Genomic DNA, 13,560 nt, shown 5'->3' on the forward strand with positions numbered 1-13,560 from the left:
TTTGCTCAAATCTGGTATCATCACACTGTAACGTTTTGGCTGATCCGATGCATATGAAAGGCATACCTGGGTGTGGTTTTGAAATGCGTTTCAGGATTACTAGTGAGGTCATTTTTATATACATCTCAGCCATTTGGTAGAATATTTCCACATTAAGTCTTCATGAGGATCTTTGGCCTGGTCCACGCTGACTCTGTCAGTTTGGCACAAGAGGCTGCCATGCACCCAAATTTCTAAGAGGAACTAAAGCTGAAGGCTGAGCCTTTTAAGATGAATCTGTGGGCCTTGTTCAAAGTTATAGTCACATGTCCCGATGTTGATTTTTGATTGGAGTGACCCCTTTGACAGAGAGAACTGGGGTTTGGAGTCAGACAGGCGTGGTTCAAATCCAAGATGGGACATATTCTGCATGTGATGGTGGCAGGTTTCCTAACCTCCTGAAGCCCCAGTATTCTCAGGGGTGCCAAGGAAATAAAGCCCTCTCTTCCAGCTGAATGAAGCAGAGCATGAAAAGCACCCAGGACAGTGTCTGGCCCAGACAGGTTCTTGATTGTTGGTTCCTTCTGCCATCTGCTAATACAGGAGCAGGCATGAGCTGAAGCTCCACTTGTTTCTTCCCATTTTTTGTATGACTCAGTTTCCCCCACAGGTAAAAGTGTCATTCCCATTTGCACTTTTATTTTTAAAAGATTTTATTTATTTATTCATGAGAGACACATAGAGAGAGGCAGAGACACAGGCAGAGGGAGAAGCAGGCTCCCTGCAGGGAGCCCCATGCGGGACTCAATCCCAGGACCCGGGATGATGACCTGAGCCAAAGGCAGACACTCAACCACTGAGCCACCCAGGCACCTCCCATTTGCGCATCTAATGGCAGGCCACAAGATGGAATAATCTTCAGGGTAGAAAGGCCTTTGGAGACATCAGCTCTTGTGGTTCTTAACGTTTCATAGAGCAATTTAATGAACTGATGTAAGGGAAGTTCATTCTGGAAAAACAGCACACACACGGGATGTTGTGAAGACGACAAATATGCTGAAGGATGGAACTCTCTCCTTCACTGTTACCCGAAGCGCCTGTGTTATCCTGGCTTTGTACTAAGTACTCTGTACTCAGTACATACCTTTGTAATAAGTACTGATTGCTTGACTAATCCCTAAGGGAAGATACTGTTCCTATGTAAATAATATTTTAAATGAGAGTTCAAGAGATTTGCTGGCAGTTAAGTAAAGAAGCACCCTGGGCAGAAATTTAACAGACCCAAGAGGATGCCAGAAAAAAAAAAGTCCGTTCCCTGGAAGCCAAATCCCATATGGTAAACTACATACCCTCAAACTGCCAGCTTGGATCGGAAGCTCCGATTTGGAAGTGAGCCTCAAATGCCATTTAAGTTGTAGTTTTCTGTGTTGCTGTGAGCATCAAATGTGTTTCTGTTTTGCTTTTAACACTTTGAAAGCTTGGAACAAATTCCAAGTGTTGGCAAACCGTCTGGTGCCTGCAATATGGTCTGTGCCCAGGCCGGGCTGTGGAAAGCCCTGACGCAGAGGGTACTGTGATCCTCATGGCCACGCCTAGAGGCTTCCTGCCATCTGCACCTTCTGTGCTGGCTGCTGCCTGCGGTCCTGGTCCCCCTTCCCACCTGGGTTCCCTCTTCTCTGACCCAGGGCCTCTCTCCCTTTGTGTCATGGTGACTCCTCTTGTTAGGCCCTTCCCTGGGTCACTCTCACCCACAACTGTGACATCAGTGGCCATCCATTTGCCAGTGTCTCCCCCAAAGACCTCTAGGTAGGCCCCAGAATTCAGCTGTATCTGATTTCTGCCCCAGCTCTAACATGATAAGTAAGCCAGCTGTCTAAGAGTAAATCAATGCTGCATGACCCTTTCTTCTGGAATATTCTATGCCCCAACCTCTTCCCTAACTTCTACTCACCTGGGGCAAGGCTCTGCCAATCAGGAGCTCTATGTGCCTTTGTCTGCACTCATCCTCCTTTCCTTCTTCTACCTCTTCCCACCAGTGACCCCACTCAAGGTGGCAAATGCAACTGGTGATGGGTGCTCAATTGCTTTGAAGAGGTGCGGTACTCCAGTCAATTTTGACCTTCAAAATCTCCTGCTTGTTCCTGGGGTGGGAAGAGGGGCCGCTCTGGCTAGTTGGTCAGATTGATTCTCTTCTTGCATCCTGGGGTGCAGCCTCAGCAGTAGTGAGAAGAGGGTGGAGAGGTGCCCGGCCTCAGTCTGGGCTACAAGCCATACCTCGGTGGTATACCAGCACCTCATCAAGATACTTCTTTCCTCTCTCTCTCAGAGGAAGTTGAGGCTATCATTTTTGGCAACAAGGAGGAGCAGACCTTCTTGGTCCAGAGTGGCGGAATAAGGATAATCACTAATATTTAATGTGCATTTACTATGACAGAAGTGTACTACATGGTTTATATGCCACATGGTGCTAATAAGTATATATTATTTTATTTGATCCTTCCCACAACTTTATGAGGTGGGCATATCATTGCTCCCATTTTGCAGATTCAGAAATTGAGTCAAAGAGAGGCGAGCAACTTGCCTAAGGTCACATAGAGAGTAAGTGGTCAAGCCAGGACTGGAACTCAGGTAGTCAGGCTGCAAAGCCTACACTCCTAACCCCTGTGGTTTGCTTCCTCTCTATTAGAGGAGTACCTGACTCCCTGGCAAGCTTGCTCTGGTGGAAAAGCCCTACATGGACTCGCCCGTTTCTGTGGACAACCAGCTGGAATGGCAACTTGCCTTTGGCATTTTCAAAACTGAATCTGTTATTACTTATCTTGTCCTTGCCCTGTGTTTGTCAAAAGCATCCCCACCTACACACTCTACCGAGGCAGAAACCCCAAAGTGACTTTTTAATGTAAAAATTTGGTGAAGGGAATAGGTACCACTTACTACAAAATCCAACAGTGAAGTGAGTTTCCCTCCCATCTCTGTCCCCAAGGTGATGGGTTGAATTAATCCAGGTGATGGGTTGAATTAATCCAATATGACTGGTGTCTAAGAGGATGAAAATTTGGATGGAGACACAGAGGGAAGAAGGCCATGTGAAGAGGAGGCAGGGATTGGGGTCATGCAGCCAAGGAATAGCTGGGGCTTCTAGAAGCTGGAAGAGGCGAGGAAGGATCCTTCCCCACAGGATCTGGAAGGAGCACGGATCCATCGGCACCTTGATTTTGGACTTCTAGCCTCCAGAACTGTAGGACCATACATGTCTCATTTTTAAAATTTTATTTATTTATCTTACAGAGAGAGAATGAGCAAGGAGAGCTGTAGAGGGAGAGGGAACCTGATGAGGGGCTTGAGCCCAGGACCCAGGATCACGACCTGAGCTGAAGGCAGACACTTAATTGACTGAGTCCCCAGGCGGGCCTGCCTGATGTTTTAAGCCATCTTGTCCACAGTACTTCACTACAGCAGCCCCAGGAAACCCACGCACCCAGGCTGCCAACCCCTTCCTTGGGTACCGATCCCACCCTGGGTAGTAGTGGTTGCACAGCTACCCTTCCAGAGACAGCTGAACACGGATAGCAAACACACATGCATTTGTCACACAAAGGCGACACCTTACATGCTATTCTGTGTGGTCTTTTGCGTTTGGTAATAATAAGCCATGGCCATTCAAAAACATTGTGGTAGGGTACAAATAGTACAGATTCACCATTTGAAGCATTTTAAAATTTGCAGTTCCATGGCATTGAGTACATCACATCCGCCTATTGTGCCATCATCACCATCACTCATCTTGGGAGCTTTTTACATCTTCCCAAACTGGAACTCTGTCCCCAGGAAACATGAACACCCCACTCCCCTCACCTCTCCACCCGGCTGCTTCCAGGGCCACGCCTAACGTCCCTCGCTCCCTCACCCCCAAACAGGTCACCAAGTCTTGCCCCTTCCATCTGCCCCGTGTCTCCCCGCACCCATCCTGCTGCCAGCTGCTCTCATCTAAGTTCTTGAAACAGCTTCTGGAAATCTGCCCCAGCCCCTGGCCACCTTGGCCGGTTATCCATACAGCCACCAAGCCCCTCTTTCTAAAATACAAATCTGGGGGCACCTGAGGGGCTCAGCTGGTTAGGCATCTGACTCCTGATTTCAGTTCAGGCCATGATCTCAGGGTCCTGAGATTAGAGCCCCACGTCGGGCTCTGGCCTCAGCGTGGAGTTGACCTCAAGACTCTCTCTCTCTCTCCCTCTGCACCTCCCTTCCCTGCTTGTTCTCTCTCCTCTCTAAAATAAATCTTAAAAAAAAATGAAATACAAATCTGATGTTGTCTCCCTGCTTAAAAGTCTGTGATGGTTGCACCTCCTGCATACATCGTCAGAATTCTTTGGCACAGCCTGAGGGACCCCACGCATGGAGCTCAGCCCTGTGCCCTGGGCTGTATCCCCACCCGGTCCGGGGCCTAACCCATAGGAGGTGCTCAGAGCCCTGGAGCTCCAGTGGTCTGAAGGCTTTACGTTTCCTCCGACACATGCTCCCAACTTGAGGCACGTGTGGTTCCCTCTGTGTGGACTCCCCTCCCTTCCTCTCCTCCTTCGCCTGCCCTACCTGCTCAGTCGGTTCCTTCTTCAGCATTCACATCAAAGGATACCTCCTGCGTTTCTAGCTCTCCTGAAGTAGGTCTCTACTGCTCTCTATTAGAATAGTTACCCCATTTTTCTGTAATTACTTGGAGACCTCTTTGTCCTGCCCCCCCCAACCCCCAGATGGGGGACACACCTGGTATGCCAGCCACACAGCAGGTGCCGGGTACAACCCCGCTGAGTGCAGGACTGCCCTGCTAGCTCAGCTCCTGGACCAGGCTTCGTGGCCTGTCCCTGACATTGTTAGAGAGGACAGCTGAGCCCCAAAGTGACTCTCCTGGGATCAGGGAAGGCTGGTTTTCTGTCTTCCAGGAGGCGTTAATGCTCTAACATCAGTGTGGGGGTGGCAGTGGCTTCCCCGGGTTACCAGGGGGCCTGCAGCATGGATTTCATGTCCACTGGAGGCAAGGAAGGGGCTGGCATTCCATGGCTGCACTTTCAGGCCAGCCCCATCGGAGAGGCCATGGGGAGCTGCAGGAATTTTCTGGAGCCAGGCAAGGACAAGGGCACTCCAAGGAAGAAGAGACGGTGGGTCCTGATTCTGAGAGTCTGGTGAGAGCTGTCCGGGGCCCACAGAGCCATGCCGGGGCCTAGGTCCTCTGCTTCCACAGGTGACCTTCCAAGAGAGAGAACGGGGAGCCCCCAGGTCTGGATCCACGGGTCCATGTACAAGTGACCCAGGGAAATGGCTGGTGTGGACGTGGCTCCAGATCCTTATCCCCTTCCTTCCAGTGTCTCCCGCCCATGATACTAAGTATACCTTTAAGGCAGAAGCATCACACTGTTTTTCCTCTTTGGAGGCCAAGGTTCTCTCTGGACACCGACTGTCTGTCCCTCCCTCCTCAGTTCCTATCTACCCCACACCGGTCGGCTTTCTCTGTCCCACTCAGACTCTGTGACATCATCTTGCTCATCTGTTACTATGGTTTATTGTCTGCATCTCCCCAGTGGTACCTAAATGCTGGTACCTAAATTTCTGTCTCTTCTGAGCCCAGAACAAGGCCCGGCTCCAAGCAGAGGGGGAAGACAATGGAGAGCATCTCTTCTGACACCAAGGGCCAGAATTCCTCCACCTAGCCGATTCTCTTCTAGAAGGGCCCAGATGCTGGGGGGAACACAGGCCAACAAGCTCCAGCAGCACTAGGTCTGTCTCCTAGGTGACTTGGTGACCACCAGATGTGGTGGCCCTGGCGTGGTATCCCCATGTCCCCCACAGGGCCTGGCAGACCATCAGCATCCTATACATGTTTGCTAAACAAACCCAAACTTCCAGCTGTCATTATAGGGCGGGGTGGGGGGTGCCAAAATCTTAGGACAGGTACTGTTGAGGTGCAACCTTCACCTTAGAACCCACTTTGACCCAAACTGGACAAATGACAAAGCCTGCTAACCTCAAAAGGTGTCCAGGAGACCTGGAAAGGGGATCAAACAGTGTGCAATTCTTTAAATTTATCCTTGACTCCCATCTGGGGTTCCCCACCCCTGGAAGCAGTCGTCATCCCCATCTTTACAGGGAATGAATCTCAACCCATGAGATGGGTGAAGTGACTTGTCCAAGGTCACCTGTTATAAAGCAGCAGACCCAGATGAGATCATTGAGAGTGGTGTTTGGCACTTAGTAGATGCTCAATAAACACATAATGACCCTGGTATCCCTTCCTGACACCCTTTGTGTCATACTACTCCCAAACTTATCCATTCCAGAACAGCTCAAAATCTGGTTTGAATTTAAGAAACACACTTTGCAAAAAGAGTAACCATCTCCTGGAGTGAGCTCACGGTTCTAACAACCCCCAAATCCTGTTGGTAGGTGCCATTTATCAGTTAAGTTAGGATTTGAGAACATGCCTTATTGCTATTATTTTAATACAGCCCCCCTCAGGAGCAGAAAAATTGTCTCTTACAAATAAATACAGGGAAATAAACCGTATTTATCCTTTGTATTTCTAAAATGTTTTGAGACCAATTATTAATAAGAAAATGTGCAAACCCTACCCAGATGTATCATTTGCTCTTTATTTCCTTCTACTGCCCTCCTCCTCCCTCACCTCCCAAAGGAGAGGAAAAAGAAAAGAAAGAAAAGGCTGAATGTCCCAGGTTTAGATGAGCTGATACTTTAATTAAGGAAAAATATACGGGTCACCCCTGTCAGCTTACAAGCTGCAGCCGCATCAAATGGTGTTCCTTTTGAATAAACCTGATCACCATGGTGAGGCTTTACTGTAGCTGAATAAAGACAAAAGAAGTGCTCTGGCTGCATTTGGCCAAGGTCATTGTGAAGATAAATCAATGGCTGCACTAGCGTCAGACCTGAGAATCCTTGACTCGGTTGCTCTGTCCCAGCTGGTATCCAGGCTGCCTCCCACCAGGACACCTCGGCCAGCTGGTAGGTAATTATGTGTGCTAATAGTCACGGGCACCCTAGCTGCCAACACCAAGATCCCACGTTCCTGCGTTTGTTAGAACATCCAAGGACCTGCACCGTTCCGGGCTGTTTCTTGAGAGATGTGAGCTCAGATTTGCTCAGATTGAGGAGCCTACCTGGCCACTGGGAAGATCACTGTCTGGGAGGTGGGAGGGGAGAGGGACAAGGAGACTGTTGTTACCTCCATTCGCTTAGTCCTCCATTCTAGAACTCACCTGCCTCACAGTAGCTGTGTGACCTCAGACAAGTTCCACAGCCTCAACCTGGGAGCCTCAGCCTTCCTATCTGTAAAATGGAATAATAAAGCCTGCCTTGCACAATTGTTGGGGACGGCACTCTATGAAGACTGCGAGTGCCGGGCATGGGGTAGGTGTCCAATACCTATTTGTTGGATATCTGAATGGACAAAACCTTCCAGCAAATTGACGACAGCAATACCTGCTTCACATTACATGCAATGAGGTTGGAAAATACGTGTAGGGATGTGTCTGTATGTTGCCTAGACTGAAAGATATTCTTTTATTGGGGTAAAAATTGGTGCATCCTTCATGTACTGAATTTAGCCTAGTTAATGGAATTTCTGAGTCTTACACTTACTATTTAGGAAAGCTAATGAAATACTGTATTTTATTTTTCTCTTTGAAAATGATTTCCAAACTTGATCAAAATTTAGCTTAGGACAATCAATGGGTCTATCTTCTACACACAAATCATCATTCTGGAGACAAATGAGTCACGAATTGAGAGATAAAGGGCAAAAAACAGCGTGGAGAATGAATGGAGCTGATTTCCTTTGTCTCTGCTCTTGACGTGTGGTTCTGGCCTGCCAGGGCATCAGGCTCATGTTCTGGATGCCAGTGTGAGCTACATGCTGGATGAGGGGTACAGAGATGGACAGTGAGCCCTGGAAGCTCATGGCCAGTCTCCAGAATTGTGATAAGGAAAAGAAGCATTTAGAAGAGGGTCGTTAGCATCCTCGAAGAGGGCTGAGTCTAGGTCTAGGGCTGGAGACCAGAAAAATTGGTTGTATCCCAGAAAAATTGGTTGTATTGGTTGTGTCTAGGTTTGATATCTGGCTCCTCACCCTGTCTCTTAGTATCTGTGTGATGCTGGAAAAGTTACCTAATCTTGCTGAGCCTGGATTTCTTCCTCTATAAAATGGGACAGCACTTCTTCCTGGATAACAACAGTGTCTGTTTTGAGGTTCACATGAGAAAATGTTAAAAAGCCTTTAAGAATTATAAAGCAATACATAGGTGTGAGTCTCCATTGTTATTTCAGGGATACTAGAGGTGTGGGGCAATGCTAGCGAATAACAACCATGTCATGAGTACTTTCTTCCCTTCAGGCACTGACTGTACAGGAGTCTCATGTTCTTGGCTCCACTCTGTGCCTGCACCAAATTCTAAGGGGGGCTGCTTTTATTATGTCCATGTGACAGGCCAGGAAGTCAAGGTCCAGAGAGCTTAACTAGCTTGCTCAGAGCTAATTAACTGTGGTGGTGGGATTTGATCTAGGTAATGGGACTCTGGAGCCCAATCTCTTAACATTTAAGCTATGGAGTCTCCTGAGAACATGACAAACAAGGAATATTTGGGCAGCCACAATTGAGGAAACATCTTCCTTTCCCTGCCACCCAGGAGACTTGGGACAATGAGCGAGGTGGTGGGAGAAAGCCTACAGGAGGTACCACTTGCAGGTAACGGGACAGGGGAGTCTTATGGGCAGAGGCTGGGCCTCAGGGTATGAGCCCTGAGGACCTCATCCCCAGTACTTCCATCTGTAAACCATCCCAACAACAGCTTTCTAATCTGTAAAGTGTGGAGATGATACTCCCCTCAGGAGGCTGCTTCAGGGATTAAAGGAGACATGTAATGAATGTGAATCTCCTGTTGGAATTGATAACTAGCACACAGTAGGTGCTCAATAAATGGCTGCTCCTTCGCCTCTCCCCAAGACCTGCTGTTATTCCAGGTGACAAGGTCCGAGGGATGGCAGGGCAGGTAGAAACTGCCTAGACAGAAACCCGAGGATAGTACAATTCAGTGGTCAGAACCCTTGGGCCTGGGGGTCTGGGTCACCTGAATCCATATCCTGGCTTCACCACGCACTAGTCCTATGACCGAGGGCATGTTACTTAACCTATCTGTGCCTCAGTTTCCTTATCTACAAAGTGGGCATAATTACGGTACCCACTTTGTAAGGTTTGGGAAATATTAGAGATTAATCAATCTGCGTAAAGCACGCCCAGCATATGGTAAGCATTCAGTAAATGCCAGCAATGATGACTTAGATCAGCCCTCTGTGTGTTGCTGGGCTGCGGGGCACCTCTGGGTGTTCAGGGGGGCTCTGTCGTATGCTATAAGCCCTCCATTTCCTTGTAGACCCCATAAGATCCTGGAAGAGTGGAAATCTCTGCAGCCTGGCCACATGATTGGGCTAGATGAATTTCAGGGGAAGGGCAGTTTCTCATCAGGCGTGCAGTGGGGATTTGAAGATGGTGACTCTACGTGTTTCTACTCTACTGTGTTCAGTGTGGGAAGTCTCTAAATTCTTTGAGGGTCTGTGTTTGAAGTTTGAATCTACAGCATGTGGGGTTCTGTATTCAAGGTGTGAGGTCTCTGAACGTATTAAGTGTGTGGGTTTTAAGGTCTGAGTCTGAAGTAACTCAAGTATGTCTAGCGTGTGAGGCCTCCACTTGTACACATTGTGAATTGGTCGCCACCATAAGTCTAGTTGCCATCTGTCACCTTACAAGTTAATAAGTATTATTGAATATAGTCCCCATCCTCATGACTTATTTATTTTATAACTAGCAGTCTGTACTTCTTAATCCCCTTCACTCATTTTGCCCCCCTGCCCCATTCCTCTGTCCTCTGGCCACCACCAATCTGCTCTTTGTATCTATGAGTCTGAGGGGATTTTTGTTGTTGTTGTTTTGGTTTTCTTAGATTCCACATATAAATGAAGTCATGTGGTATTTGTCTTTGTCTGACTTATTTCACTAACCCTCAAGGTCCATCCATGTTGTTGTAAATGGCAAGATTTCATTGTTTTTTATGGCTAAGTAGTATTCTATTGTGTATACAATATTATATATATAATCTTTATTTATTTATTCATCAATAGACATAGGGTATTTCCACATCTTAGTTATTGTAAACAATGTGCACTAAACATAGGGGTACTTGTATCTTTTTCAACTAGTGTTTTTGTTTTCTTTAGATGGAATTTCTGGATTCTATGGTAACTTTATTTTTAATTTTTTGAGGAACCTCCATACTGTTTTCCATAGTGGCTGAACCAGTTTGCATTCCCATCAACAGTACATGAGCATTCTTTCTCCACATCCTTGCCAACACTTGTTGTTTCTTGTCTTTGTGGTAACAGTCATTCTGACAGGTGTGAGGTGATACACATTGTGGTTCTGACTCACATTTTCTTGATGATGGGTAATGTTGAGCATCTCTTCATGTGCTTGTTGGCCATCCGCATGTTTTCTCTGGGGAAATGTCTATTCAGATCCTCTGCCTATTTTATAATCAGATTGTTTTTTGTTTTGTTTTGTTTTGTTTTTGAGTTGTAGGAGTTCTTTATGTATTTTAGACTCATACCTTAAAACACAGGTCACCAAAAAGTTTGGAAACCCCACTTGTCAGCGCAAATCCCCAACAGCAGATGGACATTAAACACTTAACAAACAACTTGGAGACCTCAAACTGCGATGAGGACCCTCCAACTGCTCAGACAATTCATGCCTTGGACACAGACATCAAACTTCTCAGAGCTCTCATTAGACAGAGATGCCCACACAGCTTGTAAATGGAGATCTACGAATGGCTCAAGGGATTCACTCCACTGAACACAGATACCCAAGTGTTCAGAATGTGATACTCTGGATACAGACTACACAAATACTTCCAGAACCTCACAATCTGAAGATAGATACAGAAACGGCACAGAGATCTGTGAATAGATGTATTTTGGACACAAACCCAAAACTATCTTGCACACCATATACCAAGAATACAAACTCCCAAACAGCCAGAGACCTCACACCCTAGGAAAAAACCTGCCAGCTCAGGGCCCTCAGGAACGAAGGCTCCAATCAGCCAATGGGACTCACACATTGATACCCTTTAAACAGCGCTCAGGGAACCTGTACTCTGAGTTCTGAGACCACGAATCTAGCATGAAGAACCCACGAAGAACCTAGGGACTTCCAATCCTGCACAGACCACATCAAAATATCTGGGAGATTCAAACCTGGAATACAGACCCTCAAGTAGCCAGACAGCTCAAAATGTGAACACAAACCTGCCAAGAGCCCAGAGACACTGTGACACTGACTTCTCAGCAATTCGAAGATCGCACACCCAGGGATACAGACACCCAAACAGCTCAGAAACATTACATCCAGGGACACGGACACTGGAGGAACTCAGAGCACACTAAGCGAAAGAAAAATCCCCCAAACTTAGAAACTCCACATGCTGAGAAATGCAAATCAAAACCATAGTGAGCTATCACCTCATGTCTGTTAGAATGGTTCTCCTCAAAAAGCTAAGAAATAATAAGCGTTGGCAAGGACGTGGAGAAAAGGGAACACTCGTGCATTGACAGTGGAGAAAAGTATATTGGTACAGCCACCATTCCACCAGTATGAACGTTCCTCAAAAAATTAAAAATAGACCTGCCCTATGATCCGGGAACCCCACTTCTGGTTTATATCCCAAGGAAATGAAAACAGGATTTCAAAGACACATTTCACACCCACATTCAACTGCAGCCTTTGTCACAATAGCCAAGAGCCGGAAACAACCTGAGTGTCTGTCAACGGATGAATAGATAAAGAAGATGTGAAAAAATATATCCATACATAATGGAATATTATTCAGCCCCAAGAAAGGAGGAAACCCTACCATTTGCAACAGCTTGGATGGACCGCGAGGGCATTATGCTAAGTGAAATAAATCAGACACAGAGCTAAATACTGTGTGCTCTCACTTACACGTGGAATCTAAACGGAGCTCAGAGAAAAGGGGAGTAGAATGGTGGTTGCCAGGGGCGGGGCGGTGGGGGAAAAGGGGAGACATTGGTCACAGGATACAAGCTTCCCCTAATAATGTGAATAAGGTCTGGGGATCTCATGTACAGCATGGTGATTATAGCTACTAATACTGTATCCCATACACTTGAAAGTTCCTAAGAGCGTGAGCAGGTCTTAAATGTTCTCCCTGCAAAAAAGAAACAGTCGCCGCGTGGTAGGACAGAGGTGTTAGCCAACGCTGTGGTGGCCGTCAGTTTGCAATATATACGTGTATCAAATCAACACCCGGTACACCCAAAATGTCCACAATGCTATATGTCAATTGCATCTCAACAAAGCTGGGAAAAAAAAAAGGAAAATGGTGACCAGGAGCAGCTGGACGCCAGCAGGAGCCTGGAAAGCGCACACGGGCACCCACAGCCCCTGCTTCCCGCCTCTGCATTTAGACCCAGGTTTGGATTCAGCCAAGGGAGTGATGGCACTTTTTTGGCTTTGGGTAAAAATGAGCTCCTCGGGGTGCATGGGGCCCCAGAGTGGCCCAAGGGTAATTCCCGGCCCCAAGGAAGGGAGACGGGGTTACAGACCTAGGAAAGAGGGAGCCACGCCATCCGCACGTATGTGGGAGAGCAGAGATGTGCTCTGACCCAGCCTGCAAGTGAACCCTGCACGGCGGCCCTGGAAGCTACGGGAAGACCGAGACCGAGACCGTCCTTTCTCTCTCGGGAGAGGGAAGGAGGAGGGAGGAGGGAGGGAGGGGACGCGAACGCGAACCAAAGGAGCCGCCGCTCTCGGTAACCGCAGAACCCGAGCACGGGTTCCCTGCACCCCGCCGCCCGCCGCCCCGCCGCCCTGCCGCGGGGGGGGGGGGGGGGGCGCCCCTCGCCGGCCGGCCCGGCCCTACCTGAGCTGGCGCGGCTCGCAGTCCACGCCGGGCAGCAGCAGCCGGGCCGCCTGGCGGACGTCGTCGCTGTCCATGGAGAAGCTGCGGCGGTGGCCGGCGTGCGCCACGGCCACCCGGATCCACTCCATCAGCGGCGGCAGCACGAGGAAGGGCCTGCGCGGGGACGAGAGCGTTAGGGCGGGTGGGGGGGGGGTGGCCCAGCCCCACCCCCTCCTCGCAGGTCCCCCGCCCCAGCCCGGCGCCCCCACCCCCGCTTTTCCCGGGGGACCCTGCCTCTGAGCGCCCGAGGGGTGGGAGAGCCGCTGGAGGCATCCTGATCGCACTGGTGACCCCACCGGCGACCCCACCGGTGACCCCGGGGCGGGCTCTCCAGAGTCTTTGGGCCTCAGTTTCCTCATCTGCAAAGCAGGGATGCCATGTGACTCTCCTGCGAGTGTTATCTCCCTCAGAGATCATGTGAGCACACAGGAGATGGCTCACTTAAAGCACCAAGCACAGGGGCTGGCCTTAGTAGAAAACCCCCAAAATGCCTGGGGTTAGAAGTCCTTGGGGCTCCGATTCTGGGCCCAACCCTAAGGAG

General features: G+C 48.7%; 1 protein-coding gene and 1 long non-coding RNA gene across 8 annotated transcripts in view; one reads left to right on the forward strand and one right to left on the reverse strand.

Annotated features, from left to right (window-relative positions):
• Nucleotides 1–13,560, reverse strand: part of ABTB3 (ankyrin repeat and BTB domain containing 3) — a 310,781-nt gene that overhangs the window by 64,536 nt on the left and 232,685 nt on the right. For all 5 annotated transcript variants that reach the window (XM_049115343.1, XM_025461749.2, XM_049115340.1 and 2 more), the window contains exon 4: nucleotides 12,981–13,133. In XM_049115343.1, coding sequence (XP_048971300.1) covers nucleotides 12,981–13,133 — 153 coding nt within the window. The remainder of the gene's footprint in view (nucleotides 1–12,980; nucleotides 13,134–13,560) is intronic.
• The window catches only part of LOC118350123 (uncharacterized), a 45,428-nt gene continuing 38,658 nt past the window's right edge, over nucleotides 6,791–13,560 (forward strand). Inside the window, exon 1 of one of the 3 annotated variants that reach the window (XR_007413494.1) lies at nucleotides 6,791–7,395. This is a non-coding gene — a long non-coding RNA (uncharacterized LOC118350123). The remainder of the gene's footprint in view (nucleotides 7,396–13,560) is intronic. The other 2 variants (XR_007413492.1, XR_007413493.1) reach the window with 2 other exon arrangements.

The sequence above is a fragment of the Canis lupus genome, chromosome 10, assembly GCF_003254725.2.
Source record: "Canis lupus dingo isolate Sandy chromosome 10, ASM325472v2, whole genome shotgun sequence".
Lineage (NCBI taxonomy): Eukaryota > Metazoa > Chordata > Mammalia > Carnivora > Canidae > Canis > Canis lupus.